The sequence below is a fragment of the Fusarium redolens genome, assembly GCF_020744475.1.
Source record: "Fusarium redolens strain MPI-CAGE-AT-0023 chromosome Unknown BKA55scaffold_13, whole genome shotgun sequence".
Lineage (NCBI taxonomy): Eukaryota > Fungi > Ascomycota > Sordariomycetes > Hypocreales > Nectriaceae > Fusarium > Fusarium redolens.
In genome coordinates this window covers 1,460,373-1,479,974 of record NW_025763676.1, presented here as the reverse complement: position 1 = coordinate 1,479,974, position 19,602 = coordinate 1,460,373, and the positions used below count along the sequence as shown (strand labels likewise).

Here is a 19,602-nt window from a genome sequence, read left to right as displayed (position 1 = left end):
CGTCCTCCATTGTACCCCAGAATCATTGGCTCTAGATACACTTCCAAGTATCTTAGAAGGTTAAGGGAAACCTTTCCTATGTCTTTAGTCTCATACATTATGTCCGAATCTTTAATACTTCTGTCACACCGTATCGAAACATCAAGGGTCGACTTGGCATGCAATGTCCCCTACCCTAAAGACCCCTGTGGAGAATCCAAGGGAACTGGCTATATGAGGTCACTGCTGATCAGATTGCTACCAGAATTCCACTTGTTTCTAGGTTACCCTCGAAACACCCGCCAATCGTTTCACACTACCAGCGAAACAACGGCAAAGGGCTGAACAAACTCAAAACAATTGCCTGGACCCTTATACAAAGAACTCACCACAGCCTTCGCTCCCGTCCCTGGTTACAAACAAATCTTCAACATATGATCTCACGATTAACTATATCTTACTCATCTCTATATTATTAGTCTCATCATGTCAAGCCCACTCTTTGGCATCGTCCCTGCGGGCCAACCACTCATCACAGAACCTTCTTCAACCCCCTCGCCAACCTCACTACTCTACGCTCTCCCCACCACAAAACACTTCTCACATATTGTTGTCTTTATGCTACCAGGCATAACTCTTCCACCGAGCACTGCCGCAGCAATTTACCTGGCAACAGCCGCCGATGTCGCAGCAGCAGCTCAGTCAGGCGGCACACCCAACTTCCGTTTCCTTGGAGGTATAGGCCCTGGAAAGGAGAGCGCCATGTTCAAGGTCAGCGGTGGAGGAGAGGCCAGCGATTTAGTCATTGGAGTGTCAGTGGAGCCAGAAGAGTCTGTTGGCCAGCGTTTACAAGAGCTCGCTGCCACTAAGTCTGGCAACTCACCAGGCGGCCAGCCCAGTACGGCTATTCTCGCACAACGCATCATCCAAAACGCGTTCAACTTTCTATCAAGCTTTAGCGGTACAGCAGGACCTGGCGGTGTTGAGGTTGTGCCGCTCAAAGCCTTTGAAAACTGGTGGCGCAAGTTTGAATCAAGAGTCCGGGCAGATCCCAGCTTCCTGGAGAAACAGTCAGATTAGGGTTGGCTGACGGGTATCTCGAAATGCATATCCAGAGCTTCAAGGTGCATAGGAATCGGGCGGGGAATATCTTCACCGGCGAAACGGCGATTTTGGCATGGTTTTAGGAGGGACTGTTACAAAAGGGCAAGACAAAAGCACTTTGAGCGACTGACAAAATTGATTAATAGAATACCAATTCGCACAACTGAGCGTAAGCCCCTACCGAAAAACACCATTGTGAAACACTCCCAGAAGCTTTAAGCAAATAACGTAGTGTGATATCCAAGAGAGACTCCAATTTCGTCGCCAAACTCAACCAACAGATCAATGACTGCCACGACCCTTGTTTTATGGTATATGCGTTCTTTTGAACGCCATGTCTTTAATGCTCCTCCCGTTCTCACAGACTCCCTGACGCCGTGATGTTGACCCCCCAAAAAGAACCAGATATATACAAATTTCGCATTAATACGTCCCATGAATCATTTATCCATGGTAAAGTGCTCAATCTTCCTGTACAGGTGACATGAATGGACTCTTCGCACGAGTTGGGCTGCCGTTGCGGCTCTTTCGGCCAGCACTCAATAGTGAGGGCGATAGGCGTTCTCGACTTTCAGTCCGCACTACAAGCCCAGCACGATCCATTGCTGACGGAGGGCGAGTAAGCTCGTCCGCGCGGCCTGCAGAGATACTAGGTGTTGCTAGACCCGATGTTCGTCCCTTTCGCGAACCATTACTACTGCTATCCGAATGGTCGTGCTCATCCGAATCAACATCGCCCAACTCAAAATCAGAGAAGTCACCCTCCTCCATTACTCTCTCATAAGATGGCCCCGAGTTTCGACCGAAGAGCTTGTGGACAAGAGAGGAACCGCGGCCTGGTTTCCCTGATCGCTTTCGCCGGTTAACCATGCTGAATATCTTTCGTCTTCGCTCTGGCTTGCGAAGCAAATAGGCCGCCAGCAGAATAATCAGAACAAATGCGACAAGTCCACCGGTTGACTTTCCAGGCTTCTTCAAAAGATCTTCCAGGTCATCATCGTCATCGTCATCCCCAGTGTGAGGAGCGATAGGTGAAGAACCAGCGTGCTCAAAATCCTTCGCTATCCCCTTATCCACATTGCTTCCAAAGCCGACAGGCAGCTCGGAGCCCGATGGAGGAACCTGCCCAGCGGCGTACAGGACCATTTTGCCCAAAGTCCAGCTTAATTCGATACCATCGATTGTGTCCACCGGCTTGAAAGGGTCGTTGAATGATTTTTCGCCATCGTCCTTAATGGTGTCGTTGGCCGCACCACCTTCGAGACCAACTCGAGGAATGCCAATCCCGTCATAGAGCATATTAATCAGCCATGAGGCCTTGAAACAAGCCAAACGGGCCTCGGCTGCCTTCTTTTCTGGTGATTTCTTGCGTTTATCAAGATCACCCTCAATGTCCGACCAATCGCGACTGCAGAATTCCATGACATTGTTCTGATATGTCGCCAGATCGTAAGCCTTGTGTTTTCCGCCAAAGACACCATGAGTTGTATGCCAGTATTCCGAAACACCAACAAAGTGATTGATATCGAAGTCGATGCCGGGTACATGCTGGCCGTTGACAAGACAGGGCTGATCTTCGCATGGCTTGTCTTTGCCCAGTAGAGGATAGGTCACCCTCAAACATTCGTCGAACTTTCCTGTACCAACCAAAACGGTCTTATCCGACTTTGATCCAACAAGTTCACCGTCCAGAGTAGTTCGTAAGCCATTAGGCATACAGGGGTCAGGCAGCTCATGCGTGGAGTCAGTGTTGTAGTGTTCTTGCAGACGTTCGACATAACGGCTGCGGGCCTGATTAGCACCAAATCCGAGCCAGGTTGCAGTGAAGACTTTGTATTCTGATGGTGAACCGTCGAGTGTTCGCATGCGCACTATTTTCAAATCATCCGCATGCTTTGCGGATTCAGTTGCATTTGGAGCAAAGGCAATCTGAGCGGATGCGCCACCCATATCGAGGAAGCCGTAGGTGTGATGATTCTTGCCATGATCGTGTTCCTCAGGATGATCGAAGCCGCCCAGCAAATAATTTGCTGCTATCCAGCCATATAGGCCCTCGGTTTCGCCAGAGATAACTTGAATATGGGCATCGCAATCCGGGAGAATGAATTTCGTAGCCGACTGCAGGTACGTGCACATTGATTTGAGAAGTGCTGACTGCTGAGGCTTCGGTAGCAATCGCATGCCGGCAGTTGCCATGAGGTAAACGGGGGTCTCGGAAATCTTGCTATCGGGGACTTCATCGAGGGCGATATCAATCAACTGCTGCAAATGATCGGGACCGATTTGCGCAGGCTTCTCTGCAAAGCTCGAAACGCCAGGATGGATCTTCTTGTTTTCCTTGAGCTTGATCTTGGGGAGAGACTTGAGCTCGGCAGCAGACGCATCTTTTGCAGCTTTGGCATGGTTCTTCCACTTGTAGATGTATACTCGAGTCCCTGAGGAGCCAGCGTCAAGAATGACGCCATATTGTGCTGTATGGGACACAGCTGTCAGTCAAAGTCTGCCAACAAGAAGGCGATTACCAACATGATTTACCCATTAGGGCAGATGATTAAAGGTTGCACAGTTCTAAAAGCTGCACAGGCGACGATAAGGGCGGAGCAAATTGATTATGGGTTGGCGTCACTTATTTCGTCGGCGCGAATGTTCTTGTCGAGATGTACGACCGCAATCGGCGTTGGACGAGCTGTTTCTACCGTTATGCGACGTTTCGTGATGTTGCGATACGGGGCGGATCCCCAATTGAGCGAAGTTGATGATGTTTCGATTTTGACGATGGCAAGAGCGTCGAGTAGATGGATCGAGATTAAACCAAGGGCCGGCCCCAAAAAGATGTCGTTGAATAGGTAGGTCTAGCAGGTGAAGCGAGTGTCGAGCATCATCCGGATGCGTAAGCGAGTGGAAGTTGGAGATATAAAGTTGCAAACAAGAGTCGTACAACAAGATTCCAACAATGACAGGGACGCAGAAGTGAAGAAGACCAAAAGAGGGTTAGCGAGGATGCAGTCCGACAAGGATTCGACGAAGACACGAGACGGCAAGTGGATTTGGGGTCGAAATGATTGGATTATTGCGCATGGCACAGTAGGACAGCTGGTGATTCTTGATAAGGCCGTTGATAAGATGATAAGGGGGAAAGGGACGAAAACAAAAACACAGGGGGCATTGCTTCGATTCTGTTGGTTCGCTGGAATTTGTATGCGGAATGGCGTCAATAGTGCATACGCGGCCATACCACCTTTAAGCATTCAATCACGTGAAAGTTATGACCCACTGTCTAAGAATAGACTCCGCATGAGGTGAGGTTCGATACGAACATTGTCGCGAATTGATCACACTCACTTGCAGTCTCATTTGATGGACCGAATGACATCCCATAGCCACACTCTATTTCAGAAGAAATATATCCTTACATATATATCTACTTATACTTAAACGTATCATCTTTATACACATTCCCTCATTGCAATCTATAACCTCCTATACTCATGAAACATGAAGTACGCCCGGATACCCATCTATGTATGGATAGAAATAACCTGTTCCTGCCTGTCCTCGATAACCACTCGTATATAGAGGAAAAAATATAATGAAATAAAGGAAATAGTAACCAAGATATAACCCAAGACAAAAAGAAAAGAGAGAAAGGTATATATAAAGAAAGAAGACCTCAAGGAATATCCCAAACAAAAAAAACCAACTTAATCTATCTCGATATTAAGAACGATCTATGCCAGCGTAGCCCAGCTACGCTCCACCATCCTCCAGCCTCATCACATTGGAGGCTTTGTTCAGCAACCCCGTATGAGTGTTGTACTGCTCACGAAGTCCAGGGTACTTTCTCTCGTACCACTGAATGCGGGCTTGCATCCATAGCATGGTCGTCTGAAGTCCTTTTAAGACCTGCAGCAGGGGAATGGGATCTTCTGGAACTGGACTCCAAAACTCCCATTCATGTGTTTGGCAGTACAGCTTGGAGGCAAACTGTTTCGCTATGAGTATTTGCTGCTCTAGCTCCGTTCTGATTTCCGTTAGCTGTTCGCAGTTTCTTCGGATTGTCTGTATGCGTGTCTCGAGTCGAAGAATTTCATTATCATCGTGGGCGACATGACTTGGACATATCTGAGGTTGAGAAACACAGGGTTCACCCACCAGTATCTTGAGATACCGCTCATATTCAACAGCTCCTTCTCTCTGTGCAGGCGATGTGTCTCCGTGTTGGTGATTGGGACCCTTCTCATTATTGAGCACAGGGTCTGAAACAATAATGAAATCGCCGTTCTGCCCGGCCTGATGAGAGTCATCAGGGATGACAACTGGATGAGAACCAAGGGCTTCATGCTGATGCGCTGACTGACTTCGCTCAAATGGCTCCCGGGAATGTATATATGTGTCGTCACCTGGTAGCTCAGCTCGTGCAGATGGAAGCCGTTGCAATTCCATGGCGGGACGTGACATGGTGATCGTAGGCGACCCTTGACCTTGGCTGTTGGCTTGTTCAGCGAGATACTGTGCTCGTAGATTCTCAACTTTACCCCTAGCCCTTCTCAGCTTGTGCCATTCCCTGGTTTTCTCCCTGATGCGCGTGAATATTTGCCTAGGTTTCCCTCCATCTCTCGAGCGTGAGGGCTCAGATGACGGTAAACCCAGTGCCAGTTGGGTTTGCCATTTGATTCTAGCGATGAAACTATCTTGCATGTTTGATCAGCTCCGGCAAAAGTATATGATGTTTCAAACAAGTGTTGTTCTCCCTAAAGAGACGAGGAGATCGAGTCCAGAATGCTGTGGAAGTTGCTGCTTTTAATGTCTACGATTCAGTCATGACGTACTGAAAATGCATATACAATTTCCCAACAGTCACTGTGTTCTCATCATAGCCATTGATCGAACGGATTTTCTATCAGTGTGAACAAAGCGCCATACCAGAACATTGTTGAGTACATGAAAGGCAAAATAACTATTGAAATCCCCCTCCTTTGTTCTATGGCATTAGGTACTACCACTAATGCAGGTCTTTAGAACAAAGCGTCGGAAGAGAGCGCCAGAAACTTGATGCGCTGAATGAGGCCCCATTTTTACTGTCCTATTCATCTCATAGATGCCTTGAGGGCATATCCAATGCTGGTGGGTTATTCGCTTGACTGACTTTGATACCGGATGTTAGTCCAACACCTGCCAGACTACCCCGATGATGGGTGAAGCCTGGAGCAAACGTGTTTGCAGACTGCCTTGTACCACCAAAACTTGGTACTGGGGTTCCTGCAAGAGTTGGCAATGCCGTCGCCTGGTGTACTGATGTTGCGTTGATGCCAGATCGACGGAGGCCACCAACAGGGGCTTCTGATGTATCGCCTGTCATACGTCAGCAAGTACCATCGGTAGGTGAAATGAATGCTCACGGTGGGACGACCCTCCAAGTCGTGGCCAATGGGTTCCTTCTCTTGTCATATTTGTATAGTTTCGTGGGAGGCTGGTGTTCGTTCCTGAGATATCAATGCGATGACTCTGGCTAAAGGCCGGCGGAGGGTTACTATCAGCATGGCTTTGTGTAGGTAAGCCAATACCATAGCCTGGGTCGATCTGGGTTGTTTGTAATGTTGAGTCAACAGCATCAGATGCTGCCCTCTGAATCTGACCAAGCTCAGCCTTTCTCTTGACTTTGTCGTAGAGTTCTTGTAACTGTAGAACCTTGCGAGTTTTGTCTTTATAGGCCCGAGAGATTTCGTCATTCTTGCGCCGCAGAGTATCCTGTTCTGCTGCTAGACCTGCTCTATGTCAGGTGAATGGACGCCAAATTGAGACGAGTAGAGCACTAACTTGTCAACTTGTGGTGAAGACCTTCGATCTCTGAATTAGCGTCGCTCACAGTCTTCTCGAGACGGATACTGAGATTTGAGTACTTGTCGGTCAGGGTTTTGTATAAATACTGCTGGTAATAAATGTCTTGCGTAGTCTGGTAAGCCCAGAAGCTAAGAGCCCGACCGGCGCATTCCATGATAACGTTGGGGCTCAGTCCGCTTAAAACACTGGTCTTGTAGTCCTCGCTTGGATTCAGGTTCGTGACTACGGCATCGTCCGGATTGGTTAGTTGTGAATGGCAGGCAGGGCATGTGTTGCGGCGATCAGGTTCCTGTCCGTTGACGCCGAGTCGCTGGGCGCATTCCATGCAAAAGATATGGCTATTGATTTTAATGTCAGAAGGCTGCTGGCTCCTGAATGTGATATGCCTACCTGCATGTCGTCACAAGTGCACGTCCACTCAGCTCTCTTCGGCATTTGAGGTTATTACAGGTAAGTGCGTGCTCCATGTCTGCTCTTCTGTAATTCCGTTCCCGTGTGATGTTGAATGGATCGCGCCCGAGAATGGAGATTTTGATGGAAGGGGATGATTTGCAGGTCTCGTTGGGGATAAGGCACTGCATGGTTGATACTAATGGACGTGGGAGGGAAGAACACCCTGATGATGCCTTCCAGATATGGAAGTTCAGGCTTACACTTCAAATCACCTCGACAGAAACTGAAAACAGAGAGCAATAAGGTACTCAAACATCAAGACATATGTGTTTGCATAAGGTAGTAAGATAGGTAGAGTAAAGTAAAGTACCTAGCTAGGTAGGCGTGCTGTAGATAAAGTAAAGCAAAAAGGTGAAGCAAGTAAAGGGTCGTGACCTCATTTCATTGTCGTAAGCTGTGATCCGGCTAAGGAGACGACCTGCGTCCCCGGGGGTGCATGATGTCCCTATACCCACTCAGAGTCGGGAATCGCATGTAAAAATACATTGAGAAAAGTTACATTTTCGTCATCTCATTTCAAGTGAGCCGTAGATTCCGCGCTCATCCTCATACATCGAGTGCTGCATCGGAGTCACCAAGTCATGACCATATGGCTGGCCCTCCATCATAGATGGCACGGGCACTGAGCTCCATTGCCGTGAGCTATAGTCCCACCAGGTTTGTTGTGTGAGATAGCTGGAACCGTCATTGGTTTCGAGTTGTTCAGTAGGTATCTCAAACTCGAGCTCTCCGATGAGTGAGTCGAGGTCAGCTTCGAGAGAAGACTGAAGCTCCAGGAGGGAGTCTGATGGTACTAGAGATGTGTCTGGCTTGGGAAATGAGGACTCGAGAGGTGGTGATGGAAGAGGATCTCCGAGTGAACATTGTGATTGAGCCAGGAGGTTGATAAGTTCCTGTTTGTCCATGGTCCGCAGGGCAGAAACGTCATGGTTTGGGTAAAGGCGCCGAAGGACTGACCGACACTCCTCGAGAGATTGTGCCAGGCTATCCAGAGCCCTGGGAGACGGTTAGCTGAAGAGATCTTCAGATTTGACATATCACCTACTTTCTGGATGGAATCATTCGTTGACGATGTTTATCGTAAGAGCAGCTCTTTGGAGCTCGGCTGGTGATGCATTGACCACATGGCAGCTTGCCATCGCAGCGGATCTTTCGTCGTTTGCATTCGGTACAGGCATGGGGAGTCGTTATGCGGCGTGTGCCGGCAACCCTGGGTCTTGCATTGCTGGAAGCAGCGGGCTGCTTTTTTGGAATGATTCCCTGGACTTTTGTGGTGTTAGAACATCGAGACGACGATGTTATGTTGAGTTGAGTTGAGGTTGACTTACAGGTGTGAAAGGAGCCACCAGCGGCAACCTTGGTACTTGAAGGAGACATGTTAACAAGGAGTTGACAGCGCTAGTCAGGAAGATAATCCTATTGTGCAAGCCACGAAGAGAAAGGGCCCCCAAACTCTGATCTGTGTAAGGCTGGACACCACACTTATTAAGTAGTACTGTTAGTGAAGCAGGTCTGCCAAGTACATTAGAGTAGCGGCGACGATGCTACGGTCGACCCGGCGCCACCCCTAGCAGATAATGCGGAGAAGGACGCTACAAGACGTACGGGAATGGATCGTGGGGAACAGGGGAGCAGGGTCCTCATTCGTGGGATGATGCAAGTCCTTGAAATGGACGCATGAAGAGGGACGATCCAGAGCGTATGGGGTAGCGTAGCATAACACAACACAACAGACAGCTTTTGCCCGGACAGATGAGAGGGGGGCGGCTATGACATTGACTATGCCCAAGTTATGGGACGTGAAATTAAAAGCAGGTTAAACTCAGGGTCCTGTCGTTGACGATTGTCTTCGGGCATGGCGACCCATTTGGAAATGCCTGCAGAGGAGATTTGTTCAGAGTTGGACGAGACAGGACGTGATCTGCTGGGCCGCCTCCACGACAGATCAGTTTCTGCGAGTCATTTCGTGTATTGTACCCGAGGTTAATTAGACGCTTCTGCATTGCATCGAAACCGGTGAAAGAGAGCACCGGGAATATCTGTATCCGTACGAATACACGAACACTTGAAGACATCAAACCAACAATCACAATGAGGCAGGACAAGGCAGGACAAGGCAGGACAAGGCAAGGCAAGGCAAGGCAAGGCAAGGCAAGGTGATGTGAGGTGACGATTCAGGAGTATCTGCAGTTCCAGAGTCGAGTCCAGCCCAGCCGAGCCCAACGCTATCCCCTCACCATTGCAAGCCAATCCAACCCAACCCAGCCCTTAATGACGGGCATATTGGCTTGGGCGGCCCGAAGCATTCACGGCAGTCGACTGATGGCTGCAACGGAGCAGCAGCAGCAGCAGTAGCAGTAGCAGAGTCCAAGCTTGTAAGGAAGCAAGATCTCCAAGAGGCCTCGGCGTTGCGGTAGCTCCCTTATTCCCGAAGAGTACAGTAGCATCGCCTCGCATCCATCACACGTCCCTCCCTCGTCATTCTTTTTCAACATCCAAGTCAAGTCGAAGTCGGTGGATGGGGAAGTGATGGGATGACTGTGGTGGCTTAAATCGACAGGCAACAGGGCAGTACATTAAAAGGCCACGAGATGAAGGGGCCAGAGGGTCGCGTTGCATGGCCCAGATGCATGTACATGTAGTTCGAGCCGCCGATTGCTGCCCTATCATGTTTATCCATGCCCTGACCCCCTGGTCGATTTGCATTTATCCAGGAACCACATCTCAAGCTTCCTGTTTCGGACTTAGCAATTTTATGGTTAAGTTGACAAGTTACGGGGAATTTCTGGGGAAGAGAATCAATCGATGAACCAACATTGACTGAATGATCTGCTTTGACTGTACAATTGAGGCGCACGTACGTGTTGGTTTGACAAGCGAGATCGTGTAGTACATGGAGTGGATTACATGTTGGCTCGTATATGTAGGAGATCTCTCTGCCAGATCGTCCTGGTCTGGTAACGACAGACCTCACGTCTCATCTCTGAGCTCTAACATCACATCGCAACACAACACAAAATGAAATAATAAAAAATTCACAAATGTAATTCCGCTCTCCCTGATTAATTTTCCGTCAGGCGCTATATCATGCAGGTATTCATCCGATGTTACCATTCGCCTCCCCGTTGACTTAGTCTTGCCTTAGTAATTAACCACATCACCTTGCTTTTAGAACAAAAGCGCGCACCTCACACACAGGCACAAGCAAGCAAGCGATTCGTTCACATGGACAACCTCCGAGGGATGGGACACCTTCTCCCCCAAGGTACCGAGTGCACTCTTGTCAAATGAGCCTCGCGTCGCGCGTGTGATCATTAATCGACCCATCGGAGACTTCTTTCATACCACTCACAGAACTCTGGTTAATACACAGTCTACCAAGGGTCTGGGATCCTCGGCCCGTTTCTCTGAATCCCCTCCAGCTTCAGGGCTTCTACCCCGGGTTTCCCCCCCCCCCCCCCCCCCCCAAACCCTCCAACTGTTTCGGCCCCTGGTTACCTTTCAGGGAAGGTGACCGTGATCCGCCTGGATAATAGTCCTGATACCGAACTCCGTGTCCACTGCTCGTCACGCTCCACGAGACTCCCTTCAGAGGCCCGCTCATTGCTCTCTTCCGTTTACAAAGATCTGGGGCCCTCGGCGCCAAGATTCATCCACTTCAGAAGGAGCCGGCCTGATTTACCGACCACGTTCCCACGTGAGTTGGCTATCGGAACACTCTGGCAGCCCATCGCCCGCTGTCCTCAGCCTCGGCGCGCGATATGGCCGCTGCTGCCCCTCCGGCCGGATGGGTCTGACTGTAACGAGCCATTTCAAACAGCATCGTGATTCTACCCTCATCTAATTCATGAACATGTATGTCTGTCTGTCTGTCTGTATGCATGCGCTGGACACTTCAAAGCCACGCCTGAGATTCAGGTCGAGCGGCCAGTCGGAGCGTAAACCCGTGGTTACCATCACGCCCGGATTCAACATCGGACATTGTCTCTATCAAGAATAAACTCAACCCAGAACTAACCCTCCATCAGCAGCTCAACACCCTATTCTTCGCTTTCTGCTGACGTTTTGCATGAATATTGAATACTCTGCTGCCCTGAGCACTTTGGCAACACTCAGCACGCCCTAGACACTATAGTTCTGCTTCATGCCTTGCTAGAACAGGATTCTCGTGTTTAACCTTGGAAAAGATCTCGGAAATCTCGGGTTCTCCATCACACCAGGTACTAGAATCTTGAAGAAAGAACCTCATTCTGTCCTCTGATAGGCACGTCGTTAACATCCGGTCACGGTCCTTTTGCATGTCCGTCGATCATAATACTTGTAAAATGCTTAGAGCCCCTGTAGCATCCCCAGCAGAAGTGAAGAAAAGAGTATAGTGGCACTTATATACCCCATATGTGACTCGATCTGATAACATGTCATGGCAGCACCCCTCAAGTCCGGCACTGGAGACCCCATGAGCTTGCACTAGTAGCCGCCGAAATTCGGTGCCAAGGGTAGACTAACAGAGACGGCCCAAAATAATGCCGAAGATTCATTCGATTTCGCCTAATATCCCGTGGTTCATGTACAGATGTGACCAGAGGTCACCAAACCTACAGTTTGACAAGGCCATCATATACATCAAATATAGCCTAGCAGAGTGATGGCTGGGGACAATGCTCCTCGCGAGATCCACATGAGATCCGGCGCGTTAGGTAAACTTTGATATTAGCCACGAGTCTAATGATGTTGTCTTTGTTGTGGTGATAAAACTCCGGACGTATTATAGGGGCAATGCTGGACAACCGACCTGCTTCACAGGAATGTACGCCGCCACCAATACACGAGCAAGAACTACATTGCACAAACTCGGACATGAGGTTTTTGTTACACTCTTGGTCTTAGATTGCTAGTTGTACATGCAGGTTGTGCGTACCTTACAGCGAGGTCAGACAGCACTAGGCTTGAAGAACTTGGCAGTCGATGTAGAGGCGGTGGCGACGTCCAGCAAGAGCAAGAGCTTTGCTAAAAGAAGACGTCGTATTGCCATAAAGCGGTGAGTGGTAAACTATTCCGTGATCCGCCCTTGATACGACTGTTGATCAACTTGAGACGTGGTAGAGCGCTTGCCACCTGACGTCCGGGGTAAACAAACACTCCCTCCTAATTCACCTCCATTGAAGCTCCCGCCCTCTTCGCTAAAGCTGAGCAATGAGAGGACTTGCTGATAGCCCTATGAGACTAGCAAGCTAGGTTGTACCTTGATGATTGCGGTCGTTTCTAGAGAGTTCCCGTCAAAGTTCTCACAGCCTCCACACCGGCAACAAGAGCGTCGATCCAGAGACAGATGCGACTCAGGCAACCCTGCTAGCGTATATAGGTATCTCGGGAAGATGCGAGAGAGAGTTTTCGGCGGCAGGAAGAGGCTTTTAACAATTGGCAATATTCTGCAAGGGTGACGGTGAAGGAGTTGATCAGTGTTGCTGGGGCAAGGAGCTCGTGGCAGGCGAACTCAAATACAGCGCTCATTCGTTGGCCACAACGTACCTTGCTGGAATATAGGTGACTAAACTTTAGTATAGTTATCTTACGATGGCAAAAAGGAACGTAATTCCTCACCGGTTCCTGGCCTGATATCAAGATGACATGATTGATGCCAGGGGCATTGATGGCCCCGCAACCCACAACTATCACCGAATGAGGCCTTGTTTGTATGTACTCATGATTTCAGGAGACTGCGGAATCGCAGTCTTCCGATGAAACGTGACTAGTTCTGATAGTGGGACTGTCTTAGTCAATCAAGCAACATGACCTGCCAGGAACATCGGGAGACGTCCCGGACACTTCAATGCAGAGAACATGCAAGACGAAGTGGCCATAAGCAACACCATCATCATCGCAAGCACATACGACCAAAGGTAGTGGAAAATACGGGATCCCGTCCGCTCTCCCATAGTCAAGCCACTAACCGGCGGATTAGTAGTTGGGTCGGTGACGACCAGCGAATCCCCGCTGTTGTATGTTTTTTGCTGGGTGCGTTTCTTGTTGTCTTGGATTTCTGGCTTCGGATCGGAAGTATCATCTTTTGTTCACGGTTGTGACGAACACGTGGTCGATATCTGGTGTCAGGGTTGAGGGAGAATCGCGATGTGGAAACTGAAACCTGTTGTCATTTAGGAGATGGATTCAGGAGGCCCTACCACGTTGAGCTACTCCACGATGTCCATTGCTGCTTGCAAAGTCGTTCGACGAGACCTTTTTCTATTGTAAATCCTTCTATCCAGTCATTACTCGTGACATTGCTCCAGTTCTATCTTTCCCATACGATACCTCCATGGGCTGATACCTTTTTACAGGCGGAGGACCTGACAACGGCTGTCGATACCGTCGAAGATACAAGTGTTGTCGATGGGCACATATTGCTTGGTAATGATCTTGATCATCTCTTGAGCAACCATGCCACCTGTAAGGGCTGATATGTTGTGAAGCTCGCCACCGGCAGCGCGCTCAACTTCTTGCGCAGTCTTCTTGTAACGTTCATTTTCAGCGGCTTTTGGTGCGGTCTTGCTAATGAAGGCCATAATCTCATCTGCAGAAGCAGTCTTGGTATTTGATGTTGCCAACAAGGCAAGGTACAGTGGGATCAAGGAGAGAGGCATCTCGGGCCCAGCAAAGGCTGACATCTCGTCGTTTGCTAGCTGTTGTTCTGTAGGTTACGTGTCATTGGAAGTCCCTCTGATCAGGAAGAGCTGCACTTACCAACAACCTTATCGAGACTGGTAGTCTTGTCTTCAGAGGCATTAATGAGCTTGATGAAACTAGCATTCTTGCAGAAGAGCTCGACCTGCTCGGAATCCACGTCCTCACCGCCGGGAAGACTTCGAACGGTTTCCAAAACTTGACCGACATCCTGGCGAGCCCGTTCCTTGTAGATGTTCTGGAGTTTTATGTAAATGTTGGATTGAGCTTTCATGTCAGGCAGTCCTCCAGGTACGGGTAAGCGGCCATGTTCGTCATAAAATCGCTTCACAGCCTCTGTGATGATCCAGAACCCAGACTTGATCTCTTCCTGGCACAAGTTAGTGATGTAGTTGACATTAATTGCACTTGTTCTTACAGGATCTTGGTGCACGTAGTCAAAGACTTGTCGAAGAGAACTTGGAAGGGCGGGGGTTATGATATGTTTCATCACGGCAGCTATAGCCTCTTCAAAATTCTCTTCACCCCCCTCGGGGTTGTCTGTCCTCATGGCTTCAGAGACAGTTTTGCGGAATGCGGTCTTGTCGATGTAGCTGGTGGGGTAAGCGCCGTCATGAGCTTGTTGCCATTGCTCTAGATAATGAAGGAGAATGACGACCAAGGGTAAGTGACCATGCTCATGATTATCGAGGTTGTCGATATTTTCAGTCATGCTCTGGGAAAACTCAAGGAGTTCAGGCCAAGGGGCTAGAAGTCGCAGATCTGTGGTGGCGGTCTCGTCGGGATGGGTGTCAACGATAGGAAATGTGCCAGGTAAGGTGGTCTTGAAGTAGGAGTAGTATCCCACAGAATGAACCGCAATTGTAGGGATTTTATGTTGATGAGAATAACTCTGAATCAGCTGGACCTGGTCTTGAGGTAAAGGAAGAGCATAAAGAATCATGGTGAATGTTGGCGAGCTTCTGAGAAAGTGATCTAGGTGGAAAGATTCATCCTGAGATATGTCAGCAGGATGGATTGTTGCGGCTGGGCAGATTGAACAGCGTACCTGGGTTTTAGGATACCACTCGCCCTGTACCTCAGGGTTAAGTTCTAAGAGAAAGTTGGTACAAGCTTCGGCTCTGGACTTGCCCAGCCAGCTATCATCTACGAAGAAATTGACACCCAAATCTTCATGAGTTACAGCGTTCTGGTCGGCAATGGTGAATCGGCCAATACCAGGAAGCACAAGATTCTTGAGAGTCTCAACGCCGACAGTACCAGCACCAGAGTTAACGAGGAGAATATTGGCCGACTCGAGAGCAGCCTGACCAGAGGCAGCCCACAGTCGGAGTTGACGGTCATATTTCCGCTCCTTCTCTGATGGACCCTGAAGGACCGGAGGGGTCTGGATCATGACATCGGCCATATTGAGGTCCGGGGCTGATGAATGAGAGTGTATGTGACTGTGACTGTGACCGTCCAGGTAATGATGCGATGTCGAGCCGTGTAGCTTGCTCAGTAAGAAGTCACGCAGCGAGTAGACGGACTTCGGACAAATGAGTGTTGCGAGACCTCCGATAAGATGTGAGAAGCTGCTAGTATAGATGCTATTGATGAAGCTCTCGAACGAAGTGGTGAAGACGGTGTTGAATAATCAGGTAAGGTTGCCTGCTGCTGCTGCTGCTGCTAAGCAGTGACTTAGCATTGGACAAATCATTTCTAACCACTCACTGCCCGACGTGGGGCTAAGCCGCGCTACGTCACGACTGGGAGCAGCCACTTAAGTGGAGCGCTCGCGTAGCAGAAGCTTGTGATTGGACTATCTTTGTCAGAGCTGCTGAGATGGGCCTAGGCTCTGTAGGTCGGTACCTGTATGCTCTTTCCTTGTGATGGCTTCTGATGGTGGTTTGAAAAGAATGGATGCGAGACATCAGAAGAATAAGTAGAGCTGATGACTTGGATGAAATCATTTTGGCTCCTTGTATTTGCTTGGGGGCAATTTCGAAAGTGTATAGTACAGTTTCTCGCCGAATTTGAGGCCACAGTTCAGGACATCCGAAAGTCATAATTCAAACAAAGCCTTGAGGACGAACTTTGAGCCACTCCTCACACACATTTTACGTTAGGTTTTATTGTGATGCTCTGATGATGATAGTTAATAAATTGTTAAGTTTGGAAAGAAAGGAAAAGAAATAATCAGTCTAAAGGTTTACTAAGCTTACACTAAATTTACCGTTGTCTTTTTGTCGTTTGGGACAGAGGTCGTGAGTTTTCTTGCCTGCCCCTAGACAAACCGTCTCACTCATTCCAATATGGTGTCCCGGGCTTTATGCATGAGGTAATGCAGAATCCTTCAGTAAAAACATGAAGTGAGTACAAAGCCGAAAGTTCCCAGCATGAGACGTGTAATCTTTTGAATAGACCTTATGATCTTAAAAATGAAACGGAATTCCGTGTTGAATTTCGGAAGATGCTTGATTCGCTGATGAAAACTCCGAGATCGACACTTGCAGCCGAACAAGCCTTTGATGGATGTAAGACAAGCATTTCTCTGCACGACCGGACTTTGGGATTTTAGCCAACAGCATTTACGATACAAAGGAGAGCCGCACGTAACCATAAGTAGCTACCTTGGCTTAGCTTACCTTGCCTAGGAGGTATCTAGCATTGGCTTCCTTTCTTCGAATTGATTTCCCATTTACGCCTAGCGCAGGCCTTTAAGATCTTCAATCTCCAATCTATCAAACAACCAGGGATGACACCATGGGATCTGCCAATCAGTTGACCAGACTATTATTATAAGCGAATGCGAGAGTGGATTCTGCATCACTCCACTTCAACGTCGCCGAGCTGACTGCTTCACTACGATAGCTCGGACTCGCAGCCGGAAAGCCATGTTGGTCTCCAATTATCATTTTAGTGATTCTCATAGCATGCCTCGCAAATCTTTGACCAGGGTAGTTCTATGCGAGAGATGCATCATCTTCAGCGCAATGCCTGCATCCAGATTTCTGGGACCACTTACCTGCAGTCCTCATCCTGATCATATAAGGGACGGAAACTCCTGATCTCTTCGTTTTAGTATAATGAAATATCAACGCTGATCGAGGCAAACGGAGCACCAAAATAAAGACTCTAGTACTCGTATTTACTATTGTTTGGCCATCGAGAATCCTCACTTGCGCCAGTGATTCAGCCAACCTGCTAGCAGCGCAACATTTCCTAACGTTTTTAAAGCGCCCATCAGGATTACCAAACGCCCACAGTGAACTACTTGATCCTATCATCGTTACAATCTTCTTAGAATATACCACAGGAATCTTGTCGCCTTTGTCATCTCTCTTCATACACCCACCATGAATGCAGAAGCAAAGGATAAGGATACGCACACTCACAACGACGGCAAACCAGAAACCGCCTCGGGCTCCCAAACAGATCGCTCACTTCCCGCTTCAGACTGTGATGAAACTGAAGTCCCAGTAATTCCACCTGCTCGTTTCTGGGGCCTTTGTGCTGGGTATGCCCATCATCTCTTCTCCTAGCCCCCTGCTAACACAAAGTTGAAGAGTCCTTCTAGGCCTGTTCCTGTCCATGGTCGACACCTCTATCGTCGCAACAAGTCTACACAGCATCGGAGTCGACTTCGAGGTCCTTGAGGACGTCAACTGGGTTGCTCTTGCATACACTCTTGCTTATCTCGGATGCGCCATCGTCTTCGCTCGTATATCCGATATTGTTGGACGTCGCGATGCCTTCATCGCAGCCTATATAATCTTCTTCATATTTTCCCTTGCCTGTGGCTTTGCGCAGAGTATTAACCAGCTCATTGCCTTTCGTGCTCTGCAAGGCATCGGAGGCTCAGGTACGCTCTGCTGAATCACCATGTTCCCCAGATAGTTAACAAAGTCAGGACTGTACTCTCTCACGATGATCATGCTGCCTGAAATCAGCCCAGATAGCATGAAACAGCACATAGCGGCTCTGGTAGGCTTGGTTATTACCATGTCAGGTGTCCTTGGTCCTGTTCTGGGTGGTATTTTGACACATTATGCTTCTTGGAGATGGGTCTTTTGGATCAAGTATTTCTCCCCATCGAGATGCCTATCACGTAACTAACAACTTGTAGTGGCCCAGTTGGTTTTGCCTCTCTTGTGGTATTCATCTTGACTTGGCCCAAACCCGAATACCTACCATCGCAAGAACGACGTGCTTGGAAAGAACTTGACTTTCTGGGATCCCTCCTTGTTATTGCTGCCGCAGTTTTGGTCGTCTTCTCATTTCAGAATGCTGGTACAGAAAGATCTAACGATGGATGGAAAACTGCCATATTCATTGCGCCTCTGGTTTGTGGCCTGCTTGCATGCGGTCTACTCATTGCTTGGCAAATCTTCATTCAGTATCGATGGCACGATCGGTTTGCTCCCGCATTCCCAATCAACATCTTTCGGAATCGGGTCTACTCTACTGCCGTTGTCAACACTCTTCTCAACGGCTTTCCTTACTTGCTGCTTATCTATGCCATCCCCCTACGCTTCCAAGTTGTTAGTGGCAAGTCTGCTCTCATCTCGGGCGTCATGTTGCTTCCCATGTTGGGGACAGCCGCTATTGGCAGCCTTATGGCAGGGAAGATTAACGCTACCAAGAATTACACCTTCGAGTCATTGGTACTTGGCTCAAGCGTTATGACGCTCGGCTGCGGATTGCTCACGTCACTCTCACATGAACCCAATGATGCGAAACTTCTTGGTTACATGACTTTTTGTGGTCTTGGCTTTGGCTTGACCGTCGCGTCTTCGACAATGTTATCGTCGGTAGAGGTGCCTATTAGGGACTATGGTATGCATCATAGCTTGGATCGTGGAAAGATACTTCTGCTAACAATTCATCATTAGCGCCAGCACAGGGTATTCTCTCTCAAGTTCGACTCTTGGGTGGTAGCTTGGGCATCGCAGCTTCATCAGCCTTGCTGAACGAGAAGAGTTCAAAATACCTTTCAGGCGTTCTTACGCCCTATGAACAAGCAACAATTGGTGGTTCTAACACACATCTAACTGATGCACAGTGGTCAGCTGTCCGCTATACCTACGCCGATGCATTTCAGGTAGAAATGAGAATAGCGACTGCAGTTGCGGCTTGCTCAGTTATATCCGCATTCGGCGCCTTTCGAAAAGGGCGTCTTTTGATAGCCGAGCAGAGGAATGTAATTGTTAGAGAAGAGGAAGCCCGCCGCCGTGCACAAACGGCACAGGTTGTATAGAACAACCTCGGCTCATGTTTTTACATAGGATATCACACCACACACGGGGTTGCATCTCGGCGTTACGGTCTTTTGACTTGACCTATCTCTAGGGTTGTATTATGAATCAATAGGGGTCTAGATTTTCTTCTTGTTAAATCTCATCTTCATCCTTATCTTCCAACAAAAGGTCATTTTAGCCTGCTGGAGTGACACACCTTATTTCCGCACTTATAACTCAAGGGAAGCATGGGCTGCACACCACCACACATAGTCGCCACCACAGAGAGAAGAGCTATACAAGACATCATATTGAATGGAAAGCA

The 19,602-nt window shown here is 48.7% G+C and overlaps 7 protein-coding genes across 7 annotated transcripts; 2 read left to right on the top strand and 5 right to left on the bottom strand.

The window, feature by feature from the left end:
- Nucleotides 1-1,230, top strand: BKA55DRAFT_576668 (uncharacterized protein). The gene has a single exon (XM_046193499.1). It carries the CDS (start codon nucleotides 466-468, stop codon nucleotides 1,057-1,059), a length of 594 nt encoding a protein of 197 aa, XP_046046701.1. The 5' UTR covers nucleotides 1-465; the 3' UTR covers nucleotides 1,060-1,230.
- Nucleotides 1,231-1,302: 72 nt separating this feature from the next.
- On the bottom strand, nucleotides 1,303-3,795 carry BKA55DRAFT_114102 (nucleoside phosphatase family-domain-containing protein). The gene is made up of 2 exons (XM_046184743.1): nucleotides 3,610-3,795; nucleotides 1,303-3,554 (listed from the first exon to the last, which is right to left on the bottom strand). Exons 1-2 carry the CDS (start codon nucleotides 3,620-3,622, stop codon nucleotides 1,546-1,548), a joined length of 2,022 nt encoding a protein of 673 aa, XP_046046700.1. The 5' UTR covers nucleotides 3,623-3,795; the 3' UTR covers nucleotides 1,303-1,545.
- A 1,035-nt stretch (nucleotides 3,796-4,830) lies between these two features.
- Nucleotides 4,831-5,781, bottom strand: BKA55DRAFT_542475 (uncharacterized protein; the record flags this gene model as incomplete). The annotated part of the gene is made up of 1 exon (XM_046190486.1): nucleotides 4,831-5,781. One exon carries the CDS (start codon nucleotides 5,779-5,781, stop codon nucleotides 4,831-4,833), a length of 951 nt encoding a protein of 316 aa, XP_046046699.1.
- Nucleotides 5,782-5,988: 207 nt separating this feature from the next.
- BKA55DRAFT_706118 (uncharacterized protein) lies at nucleotides 5,989-7,320 on the bottom strand (the record flags this gene model as incomplete). Its single annotated transcript, XM_046200681.1, has 4 exons — nucleotides 5,989-6,435; nucleotides 6,483-6,848; nucleotides 6,901-7,234; nucleotides 7,315-7,320. 4 exons carry the CDS (start codon nucleotides 7,318-7,320, stop codon nucleotides 6,176-6,178), a joined length of 966 nt encoding a protein of 321 aa, XP_046046698.1. The 3' UTR covers nucleotides 5,989-6,175.
- A 374-nt stretch (nucleotides 7,321-7,694) lies between these two features.
- On the bottom strand, nucleotides 7,695-8,968 carry BKA55DRAFT_114043 (uncharacterized protein). The gene is made up of 2 exons (XM_046184742.1): nucleotides 8,423-8,968; nucleotides 7,695-8,373 (listed from the first exon to the last, which is right to left on the bottom strand). Exons 1-2 carry the CDS (start codon nucleotides 8,752-8,754, stop codon nucleotides 7,884-7,886), a joined length of 822 nt encoding a protein of 273 aa, XP_046046697.1. The 5' UTR covers nucleotides 8,755-8,968; the 3' UTR covers nucleotides 7,695-7,883.
- A 4,419-nt stretch (nucleotides 8,969-13,387) lies between these two features.
- Nucleotides 13,388-15,824, bottom strand: BKA55DRAFT_576654 (uncharacterized protein). The gene is made up of 4 exons (XM_046193498.1): nucleotides 15,107-15,824; nucleotides 14,477-15,052; nucleotides 14,119-14,428; nucleotides 13,388-14,065 (listed from the first exon to the last, which is right to left on the bottom strand). The coding sequence occupies exons 1-4, from the start codon at nucleotides 15,464-15,466 to the stop codon at nucleotides 13,710-13,712; spliced, it is 1,602 nt and encodes a 533-aa protein (XP_046046696.1). The 5' UTR covers nucleotides 15,467-15,824; the 3' UTR covers nucleotides 13,388-13,709.
- A 1,428-nt stretch (nucleotides 15,825-17,252) lies between these two features.
- Nucleotides 17,253-19,462, top strand: BKA55DRAFT_113890 (major facilitator superfamily domain-containing protein). The gene is made up of 5 exons (XM_046184741.1): nucleotides 17,253-17,557; nucleotides 17,607-17,902; nucleotides 17,951-18,119; nucleotides 18,167-18,876; nucleotides 18,933-19,462. Exons 1-5 carry the CDS (start codon nucleotides 17,397-17,399, stop codon nucleotides 19,295-19,297), a joined length of 1,701 nt encoding a protein of 566 aa, XP_046046695.1. The 5' UTR covers nucleotides 17,253-17,396; the 3' UTR covers nucleotides 19,298-19,462.
- The last annotated feature ends 140 nt before the right edge of the window (nucleotides 19,463-19,602 follow it).

Bases quoted from the DNA above. Each gene is read 5' to 3' on its own strand.
- BKA55DRAFT_576668 (XM_046193499.1), top strand. From the start codon at position 466: ATGTCAAGCCCACTCTTTGGCATCGTCCCTGCGGGCCAACCACTCATC.
- BKA55DRAFT_114043 (XM_046184742.1), bottom strand. From the start codon at position 8,754: ATGTCTCCTTCAAGTACCAAGGTTGCCGCTGGTGGCTCCTTTCACACC. The intron at 8,374-8,422 runs GTAGGTGATATG...ACCGTCTCCCAG, and splicing joins CGAATGATTCCATCCAGAAA to GGCTCTGGATAGCCTGGCAC.
- BKA55DRAFT_576654 (XM_046193498.1), bottom strand. From the start codon at position 15,466: ATGGCCGATGTCATGATCCAGACCCCTCCGGTCCTTCAGGGTCCATCA. The intron at 15,053-15,106 runs GTACGCTGTTCA...GACATATCTCAG, and splicing joins AGTGGTATCCTAAAACCCAG to GATGAATCTTTCCACCTAGA. The intron at 14,429-14,476 runs GTAAGAACAAGT...AACTTGTGCCAG, and splicing joins ACTACGTGCACCAAGATCCT to GAAGAGATCAAGTCTGGGTT.
- BKA55DRAFT_113890 (XM_046184741.1), top strand. From the start codon at position 17,397: ATGAATGCAGAAGCAAAGGATAAGGATACGCACACTCACAACGACGGC. The intron at 17,558-17,606 runs GTATGCCCATCA...ACAAAGTTGAAG, and splicing joins TTCTGGGGCCTTTGTGCTGG to AGTCCTTCTAGGCCTGTTCC. The intron at 18,877-18,932 runs GTATGCATCATA...ATTCATCATTAG, and splicing joins GGTGCCTATTAGGGACTATG to CGCCAGCACAGGGTATTCTC.